This window comes from Miniopterus natalensis, chromosome 2 (genome assembly GCF_054644295.1).
Source record: "Miniopterus natalensis isolate mMinNat1 chromosome 2, mMinNat1.hap1, whole genome shotgun sequence".
Taxonomy (NCBI): Eukaryota; Metazoa; Chordata; class Mammalia; order Chiroptera; family Miniopteridae; genus Miniopterus; species Miniopterus natalensis.
This window is the reverse complement of record NC_142082.1, coordinates 75,648,681-75,673,401: the sequence shown is the minus strand read 5'-3', so window position 1 is coordinate 75,673,401 and position 24,721 is coordinate 75,648,681. Positions and strand designations below refer to the sequence as shown.

General features: G+C 36.6%; 1 protein-coding gene across 5 annotated transcripts in view; it reads left to right on the top strand.

Moving 5' to 3' along the window:
* Positions 1-24,721, top strand: part of CAB39L (calcium binding protein 39 like) — a 144,183-nt gene that overhangs the window by 90,530 nt on the left and 28,932 nt on the right. For all 5 annotated transcript variants that reach the window (XM_016205452.2, XM_016205454.2, XM_016205451.2 and 2 more), the window contains 2 exons: positions 9,148-9,266; positions 22,180-22,348. In XM_016205452.2, coding sequence (XP_016060938.1) covers positions 9,148-9,266; positions 22,180-22,348 — 288 coding nt within the window. The remainder of the gene's footprint in view (positions 1-9,147; positions 9,267-22,179; positions 22,349-24,721) is intronic.

The following is a 24,721-nucleotide window of genomic DNA, read 5'->3' as shown; positions in this document are numbered from 1 at the left end:
GCTTTATTAAGGTGTAATTTCCACACCTAGTGCCATGTCCATTGGTTGACTGAATGAATAGATATAGGAATGAAAATGAGAGACAGAAGCAGAATTAAGGGAATTGAACCAAAGGAAGATGTCCTGAGGTACAACAAATAATAAGCCACTTTTCTTAGTAAATTGTATAGAAGGTAAATCAAGAGTAATAACAGTATCATTTCAGTAAGTGAATAACTTCTCCTGAGGCTTCTTTGAAGAACACAACAGTCATTTGACTATAAAATTTCTAGTTTGTTTTTATAACAGGAAAGAAAAAATATTACTTTAGGAATGGGCTGCAGCTTTTGCTAGTTAACCTAAAAGAATGGAGCATTCCTTGACAGAGAAAAACGGCGAACTTTTGTTTAGAAGACACCTAGATGGACTTTTAGTTGTGAAAGGTGAGGTCTCTAGGCAATGCTTGGACAGAAAAGACTGAAAGAAAAGAGCTTAGATTCCCTTTGCAGAGTAAAGTAACAGAAATTTGAGAAATGCCCTTTCTTGGGCTAAGTTTGATAGGAATAGGAAATAGAAGAGATTTAGGAGAAGGGCTTGGAGCGAGAGAGAAGGCTCTACAACTATGACAGAGGAAAGGGTCTTAAGGAAAAAGATGATCAGGGATGCTGAGGAACCTTTAATAGTAGTGATATGTAGGATTCAATTTTTTTAAATTGTTGACAGTATTACAAATACCCACCATTTCCCCACCACCACCTTTGTCCCACTCCACCCAGCCCCTGCCCCACCCCAGGCCTTCACCACAGTATTGTCTGTCCATGGGCTATACATATATGTATATAAGTTCCTTTGCTTATCTCTTCCCATTCCCTCTCCCCTCTGAGACCTTTCTACTTGTCCCATGCCTTCCTGCCTCTGGACCTATTTTGTTTGTCAGTTAATTTTGTTCATTGTATTTCAGTATGTAGGATTCAATTTGAAGTTGTTTCTGCCCTGTGCTATAATTACCCTTTGTTACCCTTAAACCTTTGATAAACGAACTATTAAGTGTATGTTGAGTAAAGGAGAAGGGGCGGTTTTCTAAATTTGGGTAACTAGTTGCAGGGGCGCAAGACAAGGAACAGGGATTGAGAGGACACAGGAGTAGGGATTTGCCATACATTTTTATCTAAGCCTTAAAATAGCCGACTAAAAAGAACCACTTCAGCATATTGTTAATGAGGTTTTTAAAAAAAAAAAAAAAAAAAGTTGTGGCTGAGATTTCAAGGCTTCTGATTTTATGGGCTCAGGATCAAACTCAGAACAGTGTTTGGGCACTGTTCAAGACACAGCTTTAAATTCTTTGATGTTTTGAAACACAATATGATAAGAGATCAAAGGATGGAAATTTACTACATGTAAGAGTTGATGCATTCATTTTAAAGGCAGAAGTGCCTTGCAAAGCTAAGGTGGATACAAAGTCAACTGTTCAGATTGAATTAGGAAACAGCTCAAAGAAGAAGAAAACTTTCTACTGTCATAATTTAATTTCTTGTGATTGTTTCTTGCTCAAAAAAAAAAAAAAAAAAAAAATAGGCAAAATAAGAACTCCAGGATCAGCTTTTTAATAAGCCTTTTTATGGTCTTAAGTTTTTGAAAATTTCCATCCCCTAACAATCCTTTTCTGTTGCCTGGCCCTGATTAAAGTGGTTCCTCAACCTTTGGTTTTATTACTGTAAAGATGAGAAATCATAAACTCTTAAGATTTAACTATACTTCATGCATTTAACAATTTGAAATGCTTACTATGTGTGTAGGGCATTGATTCTATTTGGTCTCGATTCTGTTTTGTTGTTTATATATTTTGCACCCTGTCATTAGACAAATTAAGTTAAAGAATTTACAATCTCAGGTGGGAAAATACTATATCACATTAAATAGAATTTTATGTTATTACCCTATTATCCTTTTAAAACTAATGAATATAAATGTTAGAAGCATCAGGTCCTTAAACAGAATCATAGCCTGTTAATAGTTTGTATGCCCCCCTATAAAAATTAAGACAATGACCATTGTAGGTTGACCTTACCATAGTTTTTAAGGAAGGTACCTACCCTAGGGATAAGACTGCCCAGGCCATGAATAAGGTACAAAATATTTTGTCTGCCTAGCCCCTCTGCTTTCTGGGAAAAGTTTCCTCTTTTCCCATCCACGTGGTTGCAGTGGGAGCAACCATTTTGTGCAACATGCACCCTGCCCAACACACAGCTGACTGGCCTAGCAGTGGACACTAGACAAAAGTAGGGCCAAAGGGTTCCTGCAGGATTCTGGAATTGGAACTGACTCACAGCACCCTGTCTCTAACCAGGAGGTAAAGATGTTATAGTTTCTCCATCAATGGCCAGGTGTCCTACCATGTAAACTAAAGAAGTAGAGAAGCCAGAGTGCAGAAAAGACAGAGTGAAGAATGAAAAAGACAGGTAGAGAGATGAGGGTGGGGCATGGGCTCCCTCATAGAATTCATGTAATACGTTTATTTAAACTTAAAATTTTTTGAGAGCAACTAATTCTGAGCTAGCCTGTACTTGGGTTCTCTGAAACTTTCCCGGTATCTATGAATTAGTTTAGTTTGAATTGTAGTCTCCTCCAAGAGTCCTTGCTAATTCATGCAGTGAACACCACTCTTGACCCTCGCAGACTGCTCTATCTAATTTTGATGCTGAAATTCAGCACAAACATTTGCCCTACCCACCTCGACTCTCTGCACTCCCCTCCCTCAAGCCAACAGACATAGGAGCAGAATAGAGACTTCAGTCCCTACAGTTATGATTCATTTTTTAAAATTAAGGTATAATTTACAAACAGTAACATTCTCTCTTTTTAGTGCACAATTCCATTTCTCCACAAATTCTCCAATGCCCCTCTGTGATCAGCTTCTTCACCTGCTCCAGCCTCCGGCAACCAGTGACCTGTCTTCTGTTGCTGTATTTTTGCCTTTGCAAATGTGTAAATGGAATTATATGAAATGTAGCCTTTTGAGTCTGTCTTCTTTCACTTAGTATAATGCATTTGACCTGTTCCCATGTATCATGTGTTTGTTACTCTTTATTGCTGAGTAGTATTCCATTACATGGATGTGCGACAGATCACTTATCCATTCCCCAGTTGAAGGATATTTGGGGAACTTTCAGTTTCTAGCAATTATAAATAAACTCGTAACCATGTACATGCATTTTTAAATGTGAATGTAGGCTTTTATTTCACTTGGATAAATACCTAGGAGTAGGATTGTTGGGTAGTGTCAGATTTTTTTGTTTGTTTTGGCTTTGGTTTTTTAATTTTAGCCATTCTAATAAGTGTTAGTGGTATCTCATTGTGGCTTTAATTTTTATTCCTGTAGCAACTTATGTAGAACATCTTTTCAAATGTTTTCTTGCCACAATCTCTCTTCTTTTGTACAGTGCCTATTCAGATCTCTTATCTTCCTTTTATTTGGTTATTGAATTTTGAGAATTCTCTGTATATTCTGTATACATGCCCATGGCAACAATTTTAAAGTGGGTGTTTTTTCCCTAATCCCTGGCCTCTTTTACTCTCTCATTTGCCTTTTCTCCCTTCTGTTATCAATCAGTGAGGGATGCTCTTTATCAGTAGTTACTTTTAATCGCTATGACTGCTATTCAGCACTTTTTTCTTCCCTCTTTTTATCTTTTTTTATTTGATTCCAGTTGATACTTAAATATATATCATTCATTCAGCAAGCATTGAGCATCTCCTGTCACAGCTGACCTTTTTTGAATTTGCCAGCTAACACAAGTGCTTCTTCAGCTTTGATATGTACTTAGTTACATTATATGTAATCTTAGAATTACTGGCTAATTTCAGGCAACTTTGTTTATTTATAGATGTTACTGCATTGTCATCAAAGATGTTTTCAAAGTTTTGGTTTTCTGGGTTTTTTTGTGGGGTTGTTTTTTTGTTTTGTTTTTTTCATTTTTCTGGCCACTTCTAGATCCAGAGCTTGAGATCTGGCAGCCTGAAGGTTGCAGAAAACTGGTTTTGAAATAGTTAAGGTTTTATTCCAGTTATATATAGTGTGATTGGTGGGTGTCTACAACGGTTGCATTTAAGGTAGAGACTATCATTCATCATCTGTACCTGTTTAAATTTTCTCTAATGCTTTCCATTCTGGTCCTTTAATCTGTTTGGAGAAGCTCTTCCTTGTAGCAGAACTTGTTTTTGTTAGCCACAGGAGTTTTCTTTGACTTTGCACATATTTGCTAATGAACTAGAAGAATGTTTTCCTCTGTGTAAAAGTTGGATAGAGTTCTGTGGAGCGTCATTTCTACTGTTCACTGGAATGCTATGGAAATGTTCTTGTGGCACTTTACTGGGAAGTATGAAAAACACGCTCATGACATTTCAAAGATTGGTATTCTACAGTATTACTGTGGAGTCTAAAAAGGTTTGAACAAAGCAGATGACTTATTTTATTTATACTTACAGATATATCTCTTTTATACAGTAAAAATATTCTTTAACATTTGTATAAATGAAATTCTTGTAGTATGAACATTTATTTTAGTATTTTAAAATTATTGAGAGCAACTGATTCTAAGGTATCCTTTTAAATTGAAGACATCTCCTAATTTTTCTATTAAAATTTAGATTTTATATAGTGCTTTTTCATAAAAGAAGATATAATTTGCTTTCTCATGTACCTGTCTCTTCTTCCTTTAAATCCTTCTTCCTTCCTTCCTGGCTCCCTTTCCTTCCTTTCTTCTTTACTCTCTCCTCTCTTTTCTTCCCTCTCTTTTTTTGGGGTGGGGGAGTACCAAATTACTTTATTTGAAGGAATGGTACAAATGAAAGAACGTAAGTGGATGATTTGTACAACTTACAGAAAAGGTAAAGGTAACTCCAACATGCACGTACTGCTTTGGTGACCAGGGACATCACCCCCGTGGCTGTGGGAAGCCAGCCTAAGGCTACCTCTCATCACTGTCTCCCAGCGTGTGATTGTCAAAGAGATACTCTGCCATGCCAAATTCAGGGGCCCTCATCTTGCACAAGTTAGTTACTCCACCCCTCTCTTTATTTTCTCCATGAAATGATGTAAAAGCAATGAATAGTCATAGGTATTTGTTATATTTAATCATTGTCAACATTTTGATGTTCCTCTTTATTTCTCCAAGTCAGATATACTATAATTTATTTAAGCATGCCTAATTCTGCATTTATTGCTTGCTTCTAACTCTTTATTATCATCACTATGATAAAGATCTTTGTGCCTGACACTTTTTTGCTATACTTAAGATTGTTATTTAGGATTATTTTCTAAAGCTAGATTTCCCATTGTAGGATTCTAGGATATCAGTCAGGTATTATTAGATTGCTCTATATTCTCACGAACAATGTAAGATTAAAAGCATTAAATTTTACCATTTAAAAAATTACTAGGTCAATTTACATTTCCCACCAGCAGTGTATGAGGGTTCCCTTTTCTCCACATCCTTTTCAATACTTTTTATTTTTTTGTCTTATTGATAATAGTTATTCTAACAGGTGTAAGGTAGAATCTCATTGTGATTTTGATTTGCATTTCCCTTATAACTAGCGATGTTGAGCATCTTTTCATATGTCTGTTGACCATCTGTACATTTTCCTCGGATAAGTGTCTGTTTAGATATTCTGCTCATTTTTTTTTGGATTGTTTGCTTGTTTTTTGTTATTGAGCTGTGAATTCTTTATATATTTTGGATATTAGCCCTTTATCAGAGGTATCATTTGCAAATATCTTCTCCCACTCAGTTGGCTGCCTTTTTGTTTTGTTGATAATTTCTTTTGCCATACAAAAGCTTTACTCAAAAAATTTGAAAACACCTGTTTAAAAAGACATATGTACCCCTGTGTTCATTACAGCCTTATTTATAATAGCTGAGACAAGGAAACATCCTAGGTGTTCTTCTACTGATTTTTGGATAAAGAGGATGGAATACTACTCAGCCATAAAAAAGGTGAAATGTTACCATTGGGACAATATGGATGGATCTTGAGATTGTTATGCTGAAAGTGAAATAAATCAGATAGAAAAGGACAAGAACCGTATGATTTTACTCATATGTGGAATATAAATGAAAAGCAACAACTGAACAAACAATAAAACCTAAACTCATAGATACAAACAACAGAATGGTGGTTATCAGAGGGGAAGGGGCTAGGGGAGGATGGAGAGGGTAAAGGGAGTTACACAAGGAGACTAGACTTCATGTGGTGCGCCACAGTAGAGGGTACAGATTTTGTATTATAATGTTGTACACCTAAAATTTATATAATGTTACTAACCAGTGTTACCCCAACAAATGTAATTTTTAAAGAAATTCTTGGGCCTCTGAGCCAAGATGGCAATTTAGGAGACTCCTGAATTTCCTTACTCCTGTGGATGCTCAGAATGCACAGTTACGTATGGAGGAATTCCCTCTGAGAAAAGTCCAACCACTAGCTGAATGACTCCTACTTGTTGGGTGACTGAGAAAATATCTACATCAAAATGAGTAGGAAATGCTGAGACATACTCTCACCATAAACCTCACCCCTGGCACCATACAATTGGGAGGGAACCCTCAACTCCCAGGTTCTCCCTAAGAAGGAAAGGGTTTAGACCACACATATAGTCTCCCAACTTTTCAGACTGCCTGCCAACTGAGAGATAGGCACTCAAATTACCTATCTGTGCATCTAGTTGCTGGATGTGATTCTCCCAAGAGCCCAAAAGAGGTAGTGGGTACTTCCCCTGATTCTTCTTTCATCTTGCTCCAATAAGAAAACCAAGTTGCCAGTATCTCCCTGGAAAGAGCTCGTACACACATCTAGTGCCCCAAGTTTTATGGCTGCTGCTCGAGGGATAATCCCCCATATAAGCTAGCCTTGGTAGATAATGGAGCTTGCATTCATGAGTCTTATAGAACTATAGTAAAGAAGGAAGCACTTTTTAAATGGACATAGGAACACTACTCATGGCTATACACCTAGGCTCAGTGCAGAAGAAGTAGGCCCAGTTTCTCTGTGGAAGAGATTTGAATGCACGCTTTCCTAGGTACTGCGTGAGGGTTCAACTTTTTAATTTTTTTTTGGTTAATCCTCACCAGAGGATATTTTTTCCATTGCTTTTTAGAGAGAGTGGGAGGGAGGGGGAGAGAGAGAGAAACATTGATGTGAGAGAGACACACTGATGGGTTGCCTCCTGCGTGCACCCAGACCAGCTGGGATTGAACCTGCAACCCAAGTTGAATCTTGAAGACTTGTGCTGAGCAAAAAAAGCCAAATCCAAAAGGTTACACATTGTATGGTTCCATTTACCTACCATTCTTGAAATGACAAAATTATAGAAATGGAAAACAGATTAGTGGTTGCTAGAGGTCATGGATGGGGTAGTGATAGGAGTAAGAGAGATGAGTTGTGGCTATAAAAGGGCAAGAGGAGTCAGTGTGGTATGATGGCTAAGAGCCCAGAACCTGAATTCCACCAGCTTGGGATAATGAAGTCCTGACTCTCCCATATCCCATCTGGCTAAGGTAACCTCACCAGTCCTTAATTTCCTTATTTATAATATGTATATTATGAAGTTGTTACAAGGAGTGCCTGGCACAGAGTAAGCACTTAATAAATGTTTGCTGCTATGACATGACAGTGGTAAAGGTGGAGATGTGGGTAGTGGGGGAAGAAGAGGTAATGCTTGATGTAGGCAACGATGTTGTAATATCGAGAGGGGCAGTTATCCTAGAGGCAAATACTCCTGAACTGAATTTTAAAGGATGAATAAGAATTAGCTAGAAAAATAAAGGAAGGAAAAGTATTGAGGACAAATAGAAGAGCATAAACAAGGTATAGAAGCATGAAAGGTTATGTATAATTATATGTAGTACAGCAATTTGGTATTAGTAGAACTTGAAGTAGGAATTGGAAAGTGAGAGAGGCAAGAGGTAGGCAAGGACCAGGTCATAGAAGCTGTTGAATGTTTTTCTGAGCAAAAGAGCTAAAGAGAATGGTATGGTCAGACTTGTATTTCTAGTTAGCTCATTCTGCATTGTGAAGGAATCTTTGAAGCAGAGGGTGTAACTGGAAGACACTCTTTATTAATTCATTTAAGAGAAGAAGGCCAGAATCAGGGCCATAGTGATTGAGAGTGGAATGTCACTATTGTCCTATTTTCCATATAAAAAACTCCAGTTCAGTAGGAGTTTCAATAGAAGAAGCAGGGTAGCCTCAAGTTGTAGGGTGTGTGAGAACAGAAGTCTTATACGTGTGAGGACGCTAAGAAGCCCTATCCAAAATTGGCTCTAGTTTCTCTGGCTCAGACTAGTTACTAGGACTGAATGGTCCCTTCCATCATCTAGGTTAGATATGAAATCTTACAATCACCTCAGTCAAATATGTCCACCTAATAGAAAGCTCACATTCTGTTTCTTTTTAATGCAGTAAGGTGAGAGGGGAGGGGATAAAGTGGGAGGAAACAATTACCAAGAAGTATATCTAAGGAAAAACAATTTGATTGCATCTTACATTTGCTAAAATATTTTTCATTTATTTTCCCTGATTTGTGAAGGTTGAAAAGTATTAATTGTAATTTTCTTATATAATGCTAAAAGGTTAAAAAAAATAAAGAATTCATTTATGTCATATTCACTATTTTATGTTCTTCTGTGCACTTTATTGCTGTGAGAAATAGACTTCTAATTGTCCAAATTTCCCAGTGTAACTCCTATGGAAAGGTACTATATCTATTTTATAGGCTCTGTGTTGAATACTTGAAAGCACAGCTGACTAAAGAGTAAATTAATGGCCCAGCTGGCATCGCTCAGTGGTTGAGCATCAACCTATGAACCAGGAGGTCACGGTTCACCTCCTGGTCAGGGCACATCACCATGTTGGGGGCTTGATCCCCAGTGGGGAGCAGACAGCAGATCAGTGACTCTCTCTCATCATTGATGTTTCCCTCTCTCTCTCCCTTCCTCTCTCTGAAATCAATAAAAACTTTTTTTTTTAAAAATAAATGAATGGTTTCACATTATGAAGGACAGTGCTATTTGTGTGTGTGTATATGTAAACAGTCTTTGAGATATAATTCACATGTCATACAGTTCACCCATTTCAAGTGTACAATATAATGGTTGGTTGTTTCTTTAACAGGGCAAAAAAGATGTGACCCAGATATTTAACAACATCCTGAGAAGACAGATAGGCACTCGATGTCCTACTGTGGAGTTCATTAGTGCTCATCCTCATATCCTGTTCATGCTCCTCAAAGGGTAGGTACATGGTTTCCTTTAAAGTAGGTTTGAGTTTAGAATAGTTGTTAAAAGTATATAGCATTAGCCTCATTTGAGATATGATGGGTTCTCTTTTGGAATCACAGTAAAGGTTTTTACCATGCATGAGTTCAGTCTTCCAAATCTCTATCACCATGATTATTTAGGCCACAGCAAAATCCTTTCTTTAGATCTTTATATTTCTTTTTTAAATTATATTTATTGGGGTGATATTGGTTAATAAAATTGTATAAGTTTCAAGGGTACAGTTCTATAATACATAATCTGTATGCTGCATTCTGTATTTACCACCCAAAGTCAAAACTCCTTCCATCACCATATACAGTGTGTATATATATATTTGTTTTAATCTTCACTTAAGGATATTTTTTCCATTGCTTTTCAGAGGGAGTGAGGGGGGAGAGAGAAAAACATTGATATGAAAGAGACACATTGATTGGTTGCTTCCCACATGAGCCCTGACCAGGGCTGGGACTGAACCTGCAACTGAGGTACATGCTTTTGTCTGGAATCCAACCCAGGACCTTTCGGTCTGAGGACTGACACTAACCACTGAGCCAAAGCAGCTAGGGCCACCATATTTTGATCCTTTTACCTTTACTACCTCCATCCTCCCCCCATTTTCCCTCTGGTAACCACCATACTGTTATCTGTCTATGAGTTTTTGTCTTAATTGTTCATGTGTTGTTTTCAGTTTTATATTCTACATGAGTAAAATCATATGGTCCTTGGCTTTTTCCATCTGACTTATTTTGCTTAGTATGATATTCTCAAGATCCATCCATGTTGTTGCAAAAGGCAATATTTCATCTTTTCTTATGGTTGAGTATTATACCATTGGATATATCTACCACATCTTCTTTATCCAATCATCTATTGAAGGACACTTCAGTTGTTTCCATGTCTTAGCCACCATGAATAATGCTGCAGTGAACATAGAGGTACATATATCTTTATGAATAAAATGTTTTCAAATTTTCAGGTAGCTCCCAGGAGAGGGATTGCTGGGTCACATGGTAACTCTATTCTTAATTTTTTGAGGAACCGATTCAACATAGTACTTACTAGAAGTCCTAGCCAGAGCAATCAGGCAACAGAAAGAAATTAAAAGCAACTAAATTGGGAAGAAAGAAGTAAAATTGCCACCTTTTGCAGAAGACATGAGATTCTTTATATATAAAACCCTAAAGACTCCATCAAAAAAACCTATTAGAAACAATAGAAAATACAGTAAATTTGCAGGATACAAAATCAATGTACAAAAATCCATTCCATTTCTATGTATAACAAAGAAATTTTAGAAAAGTAAATGAAAAAAAACAACAGTTCCTTTTGCAATTGCAACAAAAATAATAAAATACCTAGGAATAAACTTAACAAAGGATGTGAAGGACCTATACACTGGAAACTATAAGACATTATTAAAATAAATTGAATAAGACACAAAGAAATGGAAAAATATTCTATGTTCATAGATTGGAAGAATCAACATATTACCCAAAGCAATATACAGATTTAATGCAATTGCCATCAAAATCCCAATGGCATTTTTTAAAGAAATAGAACAAAAAAATCATCAGATTTGTGTGGAACCACAGAAGATCCTGAATAGCCAGAGCAATCCTGAGAAAAAAGAAAAAGCTGAGGAATCATTACTCCCTGACTTTAGATTATACTATAAAGTGACAGTAATCAAAACATCATCTTATGTTGGGAATAGGTTTTTACCGTGCCTCAAATAAAGACACAAGGAATCGAAAGTAACTCGATGGGCAAACTTTACTTCTGCAGAAGGGTGCAGAGCTACCTAAATCAGGCAAGCAAGCACACTAAACAGGGAGTCCATTCAGCGTTTATCCCTAACGCGACTGCCACTGCACCATGCCCAATTGGTTAGGGTGAGGCTTCACAATCTAAACCAGTAGCCTAATTTGGAAAATGCTCACGTGGAGCGGACTTTTGGGATGGACAATTGCCCACACATACTTTGAATACAAATGGGGGGCTGCTACAGTAAAATGGAGGACGCTAAGGTGGGCATTTATTCAGTTTGGCCTATTCTAATCCCTTTGACAGAAAAGATTATTTCCTTCTCAGAGTTATCAGCCTATTCCCTGTTTCTGACTTCCTGACTGAATTTTAGAAGGTTGTTTTTTTCCTAGGAGTTTGTCCATTTCGTACAGGTTGTCCAGCTTGTTGGCATATAGTTGTTCATGGTATTTTCTTACAATCCTTTGTATTTCTGTTGGATCAGTTGTTACTTCACCTCTTTCACTTCTGATTTTGTTTATTTGGGTCCTCTCTCTTTGTTTCTTGATGAGTCTGGCTAAAGGTTCATCAATCTTGTTAATCTTTTCAAAGAACCAGCTCTTGGTTTCATTGATCTTTTGTATTGTTTTTTTAGTCTCTATGTCATTTATTTCTGCTCTTACCTTTATTATTTCTTTCCTTCTACTTACTCTGGGCTTTTCTTGCTCTCTTTCTAAGTTTTTAAGTTGTAAGGTTAGAGAGTCTATTAGAAGTTTTTGTTGTTTTTTGAGGTAGGCTTGTAGTGCTCTGAACTTCCCTCTCAGGACTGCTTTCATTGAGGCCCATAGATTTGGAGTTGTGTGTTCATTTTCATTTGTTTCCAGGAAGTTTGATTTTTTTCTTGATCTCTTTGGTAACCCATTCATTGTTTAAAAACATGCTTTTCAACCTCCATGTGTTTAAATGTCGTTTAATGTTTTTATTGTAGTTGATTTCTAATTTCATGCCACTGTGGTCTGAGAAGATGCTTGATATGATTTCAGTCTTCTTGAACTTATAGAGACTTGTTTTGTATCCTAACGTGGTCTATCTTTGAGAATGGCCCTTGTGCACTTGAGAAGAATGTATATTCTGCAGCTTTGGGGTAGAATGTTCTGTAAATGTCAGTTAAATCCATCTGATCTAGTGTGTCATTTAGGGTTACTGTTTCCTTGTTGATTTTTTTGTCTGGAAGACCTATCCAGTGAAGTCAGTGGGGTGTTAAAGACCCCTACTATGACTGTATTGCTGTCGATCTCTCCCTTAAAGTCCTCTAGAAGTTTTTTTTATAAATTTATGTGCTCCTACATTGGGTGTATATATGTTTATCAGGGTTATATCCTCTTGTTGGATTGACCCCTTTAGTATTTATATAATGACCTTTCTTGTCTCTCGTTATGGTCTTCATTTTGAAGCCTATTTTGTTTGATATGAGTATTGCTACCCCAGCTTTTTTCCATACCTTCACTCTTGTCCTGTGTGAGTCTTTTGTTCTGAGGTGAATCTCTTATAGACAGCATATATTTGGGTTATGTTTTCTTATCCATTCAACCACCCTGTATTTTTTTAGTGGGGCATTTAATCCATTTACATTTAAGGTTTTATTGAAAGATACTTATCTACTGCCATTTTGTTTCTTTATGTTTCTCATTCTCTTTATTTCTACATCTAATTATAGCAGTCCCTTTAACATTTCCTGTAATGCTGGTTTTGTAGTGATAGTCTTTTAGCCTTTTTTTTTTTGTCTGGGAAGCTCTTTATTTCACCATCCAGCTTGACTGATAATCTTGCTGGATAGAGTAGTCTTGGTTTCAGATCCTTGTTTTGCATTACCTTGAATACTTCATGCCATTCCCTTCTGGCCTGTAGAGTTTCTGATAAGTCAGCTGAGAGCTTTATGGGGACTCCTTTGTAGGTAACAGATTGCTTCCCTCTTGCTGCCTTTAAGATTCTCTCTTTGTCTTGAATTTTTAGCAATTTAATTATGATGTATCTGTGCATGGGCCTCTTTGGGTTCTTCTTGCTTAGGACTCTCTGTGCCTCCTGAACTTGTGTGACTTTTTCCTTCACCAGGTTAAGGAAGTTTTCTGCCATTATTTCTTCAAACAAATTCTCTATCCCTTGCTTATTCTCTTCCCCTTCTGGCATTCCTATGATATGAATATTGTTAGGTTTCACAGCTCCCTTAGACTGTCCTCCTGTTTTTCAATTGTTTTTTCTTTTTGGATCTCTGATTGAGTCATTTTCTCTACCCTGTCTTCTATATCGCTGACCTGACCCTCAGCTTCCACTAATCTGCTCTTTATTCCTTCCAATGTATTCTTTATTTCTGCTATATCATTCTTAATGTCCTTCATAGTTTCCCTATCTTTTCTCATCATCCTTAAATCAGTATTCTGAACTCTGTATGTGATAGATTGCTTATCTCCATTTCATTTACCTCTTCTGGAGAATTCTCTTATTCTTTAATTTGGGGCTTGTTTTTTGGTCTCCCCATTTTGGCTATCTGTTTCGGGTTGTTTCTACATATTAGGTAGGCCTGCTAGGACTCTCATTCTTTTTGGACAGTCTCTGGTGCAGGCCATTGTCAGATGCTGCTTGTGACTGGCCTTGAGTACCCTGTGTGGAGCTATCAACAATCCAAGGCTTGTGGCTCTCTCTGCTGGGGCTAGGTGTGTTTGGACGTGACCAAGATGCACACCAAAGCCTCCTTTTCCAAGGCCCAGGTCCAGAAGCAGATCAGGCAAATACTCAAAGCACGCAGAGGTCCGCCTCTGCCTGGAGGCTGATTAATTTGAGTGTCTTAATGAGCCTTAGGCTGTAGGCCACAGCAAGGTGTAAACTCCACAGAGTGAGGCAAGAGGTTTTCCAATGGGTGAGGCAATTGCTTCTCCCTCTATCCCCCAGGCAAAAGCTGCCTGGCTGGCAAAGGTTTGCCTGGGAAAGATCTCTACACTATGGAGGAATGACTCAGCACAGGAATCTAAATGGCTGCCTTCTGAACTCTATCTCCAGAGCCCACAACCCTGAATTCTCCACACTCCACTCTAGTCCACTCTGTCCTCACTCTGCCAGAGCCCAAGGTGAGTCACTGCACACAAAACTTTTTGCTTTGGCCCTTTAAGAGGGTGCCTGAATTTCCAGCCATCTCTCCCTGGCAGGCAGAAACCATGCTGCTTTTCACGTCCAGATGTTATGTTGGCATCTTTCTCGGTTCTTGTCCTCTGGGCTAGGCAGCCCAGCATGGGGTTTAGACCCCAGAGTTCTCAGTGGGGTCTAATTCTCAGTGTAATTCCAGTTTCATCCTGGGAGAGTATCAATGTAGTTTCCACTCAGTCTGGCACTATTTTGACCTCTCAGTGAGAACCGTCTTAGTTTTACTAAATATATGTCTCCTAATGTGATGAAATATGAACTATACAGCACCACCTACAGAATGTGATTGCCAAAATATTCTATATCACAGTTGAGATATCCCTGTAGACCCTCAATTGGTGCCTATAGGAGCCCAGCTAGCCCTCTTGTGCCTCTGCACTTCCTATCAGTCTCTACGTGGTCTCCACTCTTCCTCCCTGGTTATGAGAGTGCTCTCCAGCTAATCTTCAGTTGATTATTCAGGATGTTTTTTTTTATATTTTAGTTGTAATTCCAGTTTTGTCCTGGGAGAGTATCAGTGTAGCTTCCACTCAATCTACCACCATTTTGACATCTCTTTGGCCCCTTAATTCTTAAGGGAATTTGAAAAATATAATCTAGTACCCAGGAAGAAGAGAATGGATTTCAATGGACTGCTTATATTCTGTCATGTGTTTCTTTGAAAATTTCTTCTCTTTCATTTTCTCTGTTCTCACTTTCTAGGTCTCCTGTTGGTCAGAGTTGAATCTCCATGATTGATTTCTTATATCTTCTATTTTCTATTTCTTGTCTTTTTGTTTTACTTTTGGAAGATGTTCTTAGTTTTATCTTACATTGAAGATAAATTGTTGAGATCACCTACGCTATTTTCAATTTATAGGAACTCATTTTCGTTCTCTGATTATTTCTATTCCTAGTCTCTTACACTCCCCAGTTCTGTGACTATAGGCAAGTCACTGCACCTTTCCAAGCCTGTTTCCTAATCTATAAAATAAGAATAATTTATAATTTTACCTTCATACTAAATAATAATTTATAATTTTACCTTCATACTAAAATAATGTTGCATTATATTCCATTGACGATGCATTGTCACTAAAAGCTGTGTTTTCAGTCAGTGTTCTGCTACTTACTGGCTGTAAGATATTGGGCAACTTATCCAACTTCCTTAAGTGTTGATTTCCTCATTGCAATATAGAGACAATAATAAAACCTACTTCAGTAGGTTGTTATGAGTCTTCAATGAGATAATTAAATTGTTGTGGTGGATGAAGGAAAGTTATTCTCTATAAAACTACTCTAGTCAATAAATACACAAGGAATGATAGAATTAGAAAATCACTTTTTTGTAACCACTAATGAAATGACTGAATCAGGCAGTGTTCTTCAATGAGTGGTAAAACAATTAAGTGTAAAGTTGATGGGGAACTTTATAATGGATTAGGCTATCATCATCTGAACCCATTGCTCAGTCTTAGCATTACTAAATATATGTCTCCTGATATGATGAAATATGAACTATACAGCACCACCTACAGAATATGATTGCCAAAATAAATTGAATCTGAACCTAATAAAGCCTTTAAATATAACCTTCAGTCTAGAAATGTAGGTGATAATGGAACAAGTTAAATGACACCATTAGGAAGCAACCTGACCAACCCAGAACAGAGGAAATTCTGCAGGAAAAGTGACTCAGTTTTCAGCAAGTCAGTGGCATAAAAAGGAGAAAGGGTTCTGTTCTAAATGAAAAGAAACTTTAAAAAACTTAAGTGACATTATACCCAAATATAATAAGTGGACCTTGTTAGGAACTTTATTTGAACAAACCAGTTATGGAAATATTTGGGGGTGGGAATCAAGGAAATTTTAATGTGGACTGGGTATGGGTTATTAAAGAATTATTGTTAATTTTTAATTGTAATATTACGTTGTGGTTATATAAAAATTATCTTTTTATTTTTGAGATACATACTAAAGTATTTAGGTTTGATATGATGATATTATGTGGGGCTTTAAAATACTCCAGCAAAAAAAAAAATGGCGGGGAGCATTGGAGAGACAGGCGAAACAAACAGAAAAATATTGACGGTTGTTAAGGCTAGGTGGTGGGTACATTGGGGTTTTTGCCATTTTTACTCTTGTATACGGTTGAAAATTATTGTAATAAAAACTTTTTAAAAGATCATTGGAAGAAATTTATGATTTTAATATTAGACTCTGGAACATCTTCCACTGGTCATGATTCTTTATGGATCACTGAGAAGTTTAGTGACCTCATCCTCAGGTTCTCTCAGTACCCTGGAATGCCACTTACCTCAGCCAGGAGAAAAGCTCATTTAAAAAAGTCTTTACTCATAATCTTTTCATAAAATTTGGGCTGGCTCCAAATCCTTTATACCATATTTTATATCCCATATCCAGATGATTCTTTTTGGTAGACAAGTATCAATTTCTGTCTTGCATTCCTTATGATTAGACTTAGGTTCAATATAGCATGTTACTATCATATCCTAAATAACATCATTGTTTGATGTATAAATGTACCAGTCAAGTTATGGCCTAAGTTTTTATGCCACTTTACAAGAGAGAGTTCAGTAAAAAATGCTGGTCTTTAACAAATTTTTAATTCTCTAGCATTTCAAGCTAAACTAGAAAGAAAATGGTGACAACTAAAGGTGACTCTGGTACAATTGTTCCATTTAAGGCTTCTTGTTACCTGCCCTATCCTCAGGGTCTCCTCTCCCTTCACACTTAAACGGTTCTCAAATCTTATTAAAGATATATTAATGGTAAAAAACAAAAATAAAAAAACCCATGAAATCTAGAAACAGATCTGGGTTGAAAACTTGGTTCTGTCACTTATTAGCTGAGTAACCTTGAGCCTATACTCTCTAAATTTCAATTTCATCATCTGTAAAATTGTAAGAATAATACCTGGTCCTAAGTATTATTAGAAGGAGTAATGAAATAACATAAGTAAAGATATTGAATACAATACCTGGCATATAGCAAGCACATAATAAATGGTATCTATAAAATAGGATGTGAAGGAATGGGTTTAAAGTTTGGGTTATAAAGTAAAAGAAGAATCATTATAATAGAGAATAAAAATCAAAGGAGTCATCACCAAACTGTTGATAATGGTTTCTTTGGGAGGGATAATGGTATGCACTCCCTTTCTATATTATACATTTCTGAAAATGTTTGAATTTTTAAATAATAAACATGTATTACTCTGAACCAGAAAAAATTGAAATGTTTTCAAAATATATGTTCTCTTCATTCCCAATATCACCACTAAAGTTCTGGCCCTATTTATCTCTTGCTTGGACTCTTCTAAACTGGGATCTCAGCTCCCCCATTTTTCAAGCTGTTTTCCATGCCATTTTCCACATTGCCACTGGAAGTGATCACGTCTAGTCGCTAGATTGTTTCTGAAGTTTCATATTTGTCATGGTCCTTGCCCTCAGAAAACTTATCCATAAGTAGAATAAATGAGATAAAAATTTATTCTTTACCAAACGTAAGTATATTGTTTTAGGATTTTAAATGTAAAATAGGCTTAACTTATGGAGCACTTTTTTATATAATAGGCAATAACCTATTGACAGTCAATATCCTAGAGGACAGTCAGATTAAAATGATATATGTGTATTGCAGGTCCCTTAAAGGGTAGTGAGGAAAATTAGGAACTTTCATATGTATATTAATGTATTACTAATTTGAAGAAATTGTCATCTCAGAGAATGACACTTCCACTCTTGGGCACACACTACTGGGATGTAATGACAAGTGTTTGACCCAGAGGAGTGTTTTTTAAATATTCTCAAGAATAGTGAGTGCATCATTGATTGTTCCAATAAACTTCAAATGAAGAGCAAAAGAGAACTAAATGAAGAGAAAAAGGGACATAGAAATTGGAGTAGGAGCTTTTTATAGATGGTCTCAGTTTGGAATTTGATGAGAAAATGTTGGTTAGAGATCGTACAGCTTTTTCTTTTTAATCCTCACCCGAGGATATTTTTTCCATTGCTTTTCAGAGCGGGTTGAAGAGAGAGAGAGAGAGAGAGACATTGATTGGTTGCCTCCTGCTCAAGCCCCCACCAGGGCCAGAGATTGAGCCTGCAATTGAGGTAAGTGTCCTTGGCCAGAATCGAACCCTGGACCCTTCAGTCCATGGGCCGATGCTCTAACCACTGAGCCAAACCAGCTAAGGTTCATACAGCTTTTTATATAAGCCAAAGTTTGAGTCTCATTAGAGTCCTCTAGTGTTAAGAATTTTAGTCCTCAGATAAATTTTAAAAAGAAGAAGAATTATTTTACTCAGAGTTTGAAATTTATTAAATTCATTATATGTCCACTTTCTGAGAAATATTATGCTAGGTACTCTTGGAGATTGGGGTGGGGATAGGGGAAGGTCAATAAATAAGACACCATATGGAGACACAGAGTAAAGGAGAAGAAGAGAAGATAGGTAAAACCTATCCACAGCAATGAAGCTGTTTGTAATGAGGTGAAGAAAACATTTCTAACAACTTATTGCTATGTAACATAATACAGAATGAAAAAACTGCTAAAGTGGAATTACAGATGAGAAGGGAGAGCATAACCCTGAATGGGAGATTAGGAAAGACTTAAAGGAGGAGGAGTCGACATTTGAACTAAGCCTTAAAGATGAGAGAGAATCAGAGGTGGAAACGTAAGGAGAAGGGCATTCTAGGTTGAGAGAATGGCATACTTCATTGAATTAGAGAATACAATAAGTTAGAAGGCCAAATTATGGAAGTTAATAAATATCTTACTAGTAATTCTGAATTTTGTCTCTCACTTAGGTTCTTTCTCTAAGCCAACAGTCTTTATTTTCTTAAATCCTCTGAATAAATGACAATGTTTTTCTCCTTCACAGTTCAGAAGATATACCCCTTTATAGCATGTTTAGTATTTCCCCACCTATAATTCTTTCATATGTGCCAGTAGACTGACTTTCAAATTCTTCTCAGAGAAATTTCTAACACTATAAATGGGCATTTTTTGCCCGGCCGGGCATGGCTCAACGGTTGAGCGTCGACCTAGGATCCAGGCGATAGGGGTTCGATTCCCTGTCAGGGCACATGCCCGGGTTGCGGGCCCGATCCCCAGTCAGGGGCGTGCAGGAGGCAGCCGATCAATGACTCTCTCATCACTGATGTTTCTCTCTCTCCCTCTCCTTTCCTGTCTCTGAAATCAATAAAGATATAAAATATATATAAATGGACATTTTTTATATTCTGTAAATAATCATGGCTTTTGGAATATATTAGCATTTAATGTTAATATTGGTTATTCAAGGAATACTCAAGTGATATTTTAAAATATTATTCAGAATAAAACTGGACAAAAATGAATAAATACCAATCTGATTTAACGAATTCTCTCAGTGTCCTTGTTTGCCATTTCCCCTACCTTATCTATAAATTTTATAGTGTAAACCAAACTAGCATATTTCCTAAATTGTGAAAAATATTTATTTTTGAATCTGAATTTCATGTAAATATTACCTTATAGAGAATAGTTTATTCTTTATTGTTCAGCAAAACATTATATCTTGTGTTTGGTAAGTAATACCTTGAAGTTCTATATGAAGGTGGTTCAGTTTTGGTTTTCAGATGTTTGATCATCTATTCAGTTTTCTCATTAGTTCAGTTCTCATCTGTTCAGTTCTCATCCATTTAGTGGTCTTTTTTCTTTTAAAATTATTTTTATCAGAAATTTTCTAACTTGTAGAATTCATGGTAAATTTGAAAGATTATGTAGGCCTTTATAAACATCTTTTCCCCCCTCTACTCCCAACATTATAGGAAGCACTTTTTCAAGAATTTAGATATTAGAAGTTATTTTTTCCAATGGGCTTTGTACTAGAATCATAAAAACTAGTATTATATTCAATTGAAATGTTAAGTGATAGATTTTTTTTTTAACCCTATACTCACTTTCCAGTCTTTTACAATTATATCTTCCTTTCTTCTATTCTTCCAGTGTTTACTGCACAGTTGTCAACTGTATCATTTCAATATTGGGCATCTCTTACTTGAGCTAAATATTGTTCATTTTCTTACAACCTTATGGTATACTGCAGTATAACCCAAACCTAGATTTATTTGTTAAATTTGACACTTGAAAGATTGTTATGAAATTAGAAGTGGAACAGATCTAGTATGCCAGTCCTGAATTGTTTCCTGCAGTATACATTGTATTTTTCTAGTGTAGTTTTTGCTGTGAGCTATAATTCCACTTCATGATTTTAGTGAGTCAGTCAATCCACAACTATTAATTACTAGTTATCTATTTTATGCAAATAATATATATGTATATATGTATATCTGTCCTTTATCTTTTTTCTGAACTCCAGATGGGCATATACTACTGCCAAGGAGACATCTCTAATTAGATATCAGGCATCTCAAAGTTAACGTGGTCAAAAACAATCTCTTCATTTCTAACCTGTTTCTTGACTAGTTTATTCATCTTAATGAATGGTGCCACCATCTACTCAATTATATGCAAGCCAAAAACATAGAAATCATTCTTCAGTCTTCAATTCCCCTCACCCCAAATTTATTCCCCAAGCTGCCCTAGCTACAACAGCAAGTCCTGTTGACTCTCTCTTCAAACAATATGCTTGATCTGCCCACAGCCAGCAATTCTACTACTACTAGCCCAGTCCAAGCCACCATCATCTCTAGCTGGACTTCTGTTCCTCCTCCTACCTCGTCTCCCTGCTTCCACTATAGCTCCCCAGCCCATTCTTTCCTGTTTTTCAATAGATTCTCCATAGGTAGCCAGAGAGATCTTTTACAAGCACATATTAAGCCATATTAATTTCTTGCTTTAAACTCTCCAAAGACTTCCTACTGAAAGTGCTTACTTTGGTTTACAAAGCTGAAAGCTATCTGGCCCCTGCCCTTCTCTTCACTCCTGCCTCATTTCACACCATTTGCTACTTTTCCCCCTGCATTTCAACTATACTGCCTTCTCCTCTAACTCACCAAGCTGGTTCTTGCCTTGGAGCCTTTGCACAGTTAGTTCCCTTTGCTTGAAACGCTTTGCCTATTCCTTGGCCACTCAATTTAAAGTAAAGTAAACTAAGTAGTAGTTACCTGAGCCCTGGGTTCTTGGGAACTCCAGGATAGAAATAGATTACCCACAGAATTAGGTCTCAAGTGAAGGTTTATTAAAGCTTTATGCACAAAGGGAGACAACGCTTACAAAAGAGGAAAAATGCTACTCTTTGAGCAACAGCTGGGGATCAGTTTTAAAGGATTTTAGGCAGGAAAGATGACATCTAAGTGTGACGTCTAAGCATGTGGAGGCGAGGCTCTTTGGTACTTGCGCAGTACATCAACATGTTTCTTCATGCATCACATGTCTCCACCCAAAGGTGTGTTTTTTACTATTATAATGAGGATAAGGTCATGCAGTAGTTGTTTTGGGGCTAAACTGTGCATGCATTAGAGTTGGGGTACTTTCGCCCAATAAAGCAAATCCAGGCAGTTACTGGCACTGCTCTGTCTGGCTGCTGATTGCATGCAGGGTTTGAGGGGCAACCAAAGGAAATGCCAATCTTATCGTGAGAGGCTTAGCCTGTCACACTATTTTATTGTCTTTAGTTTCATAGCACTTCTCAAAATATGAAATTATCTCTTCATTGTTTATAGCCTGCCTCTTCCTCCACCAAACATAATCTCACTAAAATATGAACACTAGGAAGCCAGTTACTTTGTCTGCTTACTGATGTATCCCATCTGGAATAGCACCAGACACATCATAGATATTCAATGGGTATTGAATGAATAGTGTTTGAATGAACTATGACAAATGCTATGTATGATCCATTAACAGCAGTATTGAAAAGGTTCTTTTGATACTTTTAATATTATTTGTTAATAGGATAACAGAGCTCTCTATTTATCTTTTGTTTATGCTTTAGATATGAAGCCCCACAGATTGCCTTACGTTGTGGAATTATGCTGAGAGAATGTATTCGATATGAACCACTTGCCAAAATCATCCTCTTTTCTAATCAATTCAGAGATTTCTTTAAGTATGTGGAGTTGTCAACATTTGATATTGCGTCAGATGCCTTTGCTACTTTTAAGGTAATTTTTTTTCCTTAATAAGCCAGATCATTTAGTTTCAGCATTTAGTTAGTCATTTGGCCTCTGAAGAAGCAATTTAATTTTAAAAAGCAGAAAATTCTGTTTCTTAGGCATGGGCATAGATGACTGTCTATGATGTGAATCATAAGAGGCATTGGTAAATAGAATACAGTCTATTAGGCTAGTCTGTCACATTGTAGAAAAGACATCTCAACATACTGCCACAAGCTCATACAGAATGAATTCCAGTATATAAAAGGAAAATACAGTTCTCTGTGTATGTCTTGCTTTTATTTATGTTAAAAACAAGAGGTATAAGCTTCCACTTAAGGTGTATATTTATCAAATGCCTCTGTAAGGGTATTTTGGAAATAGAGTGTTTACCTCCAAGGAAAGGAACTGGGTAGTAAAGGGAGGTGGACAGTTACATCTTTGAATATGAAGGACATCATATTATTTTATCAGTGTAATTTTAAATTTCCACATGGTGAAACAAAACACTAAAAAATTGTATTGTGTGGTTTTTTTATAATCATATATATTCTTAGAAACATTTTATCTACTTCATTATTATGTAGAAGTTAAGTTTAATCTAACTTAATTTAAATTAAAACTTTTTTAAATTGTGGTAAAATGCACATAACAAAATCACTATCTTAACCATCGTTTAGTGCATAGTTCAGTACTTATGTATATTCATATTGTCATACAACCGGTCTCTATTAAACAGTTCTCCATTTCCCTCTCCCTGCAGCCACTGGTAGCCACTTTCTACTTTCTGTTTCTATGAGTTTGACCATCAAAAAGATGTTCAGAGAGCATATTAGAAAATAGTGGAGCTAATTTGCAATCTAAAATATTAGCACTTATACATCCAATGAGTGATACCCCCTTCAAGGTTTTTATTTTAGAAAACCATGTCCCCATTCTTATGATCCTGATCCTGTCATTGTTTAGTGTCTTTTGAAACTGGTATCAATGTCTGTGGCATGTTCATTTTTCAATGATGACAAATCTTTTTCCTTTGAGGGCTGATAAAAGTTTTAGAAACAGCAAAAAGCTATTTGACTTCCAGGTTAGGGGGTAAAATGAGCAATCAAGTTAGTGAGAACTGTTTTTGGCTTTGGTAATAGTAATTATTGTGATAATAAAAAACAAATTTTGCCTGGCCAATGTGGTTCAGCAGTTGAGCATCAGCGTATGATCCAGGAGATCACAGTTTGATTCCCAGGCAGAGCACATGCCTGGGTTGTGGGCTCAATCCCCAGTGGGGGGTGTGCAGGAGGCAGCCCATCAATGGCTCTCTCTTATCATTGATGTTTCTCTCTCTCCCTCTCCCTCTTTCTGAAATCCATTTTTTTTTTTTTTTTAATTGTAAAATAACTAAAATGGAGCCTGTCTTCAGTGTATAACAAACAGGCTCTCAGTGGCCATTTTAGAAGAGGAATTCCAAAAATATTTTAAGCTGATGACATAACAACATCATTGAAAAAAAATAGGTTTTCACAAAAGTTGATTATAAAATAGACAAGACTCATTTAAATGTACACTCAGATTTCTTTCTTTTTTTAAAAAATTTATCTTTATTGTTGAAAGTATTACAGATTTTGACTTTCCCCCCCCATTTCCCCCGTCCACCTCGCTCCCACCCCCTGCCCAGGTCTTCCCCACACTATTATCTGTCCATGGGCTATGCATATATGCATATAAATTCATTGGTTAATCTCTTCCCACCCCCACCCACTGCCCCTGAAATACGTCAGTCTGTTGGATGCTTCAATATCTCTGGATCTTTTTTGTTCATCACTTCATTTTGTTTCTTTAAAAACATTTCAGCAACTTATTTGTTCTATTTACGTAATTCCAAACTTCTACTTTTTTTCAGGAGATAAATATATACTATACATAACTGTAATCTATGTATGACTTTTGATTTTTTATATATTATCATAAATACATATTTCAGCCCTGGCTGGTGTGGCTTAGTTGGTTGAGCATTAACCTGTGCACCAGAAGGTTGCAGGTTCAATTCCCAGTCAGGGCACATGTCCGGGATGTGGGCTTAATCCCCAGTAGGGGTGTGAGCAGAAGGCAGCCGATCAATGTTTCAATCTCACATCTGTGTTTCTCTCTCCTCCTCCTCTCCCTTCCTCTCTCTCTAAAAATCAACAAAAAATCTTTTAATTAAGAAATACATACATATTTCAACAATATTGACATAGTTCATATACTAAAATTAATGTATACTTTAATCTTATTACTGTAGGTAAATGATTTGAAAGTTGACCTAGATGATGAATAGTTCTTTTTAATAGCTCTCCTGAGGTGGAGAAAGGTGAAAGTAGTAGTTTTGCTTTCCTGAAAAGTACATAT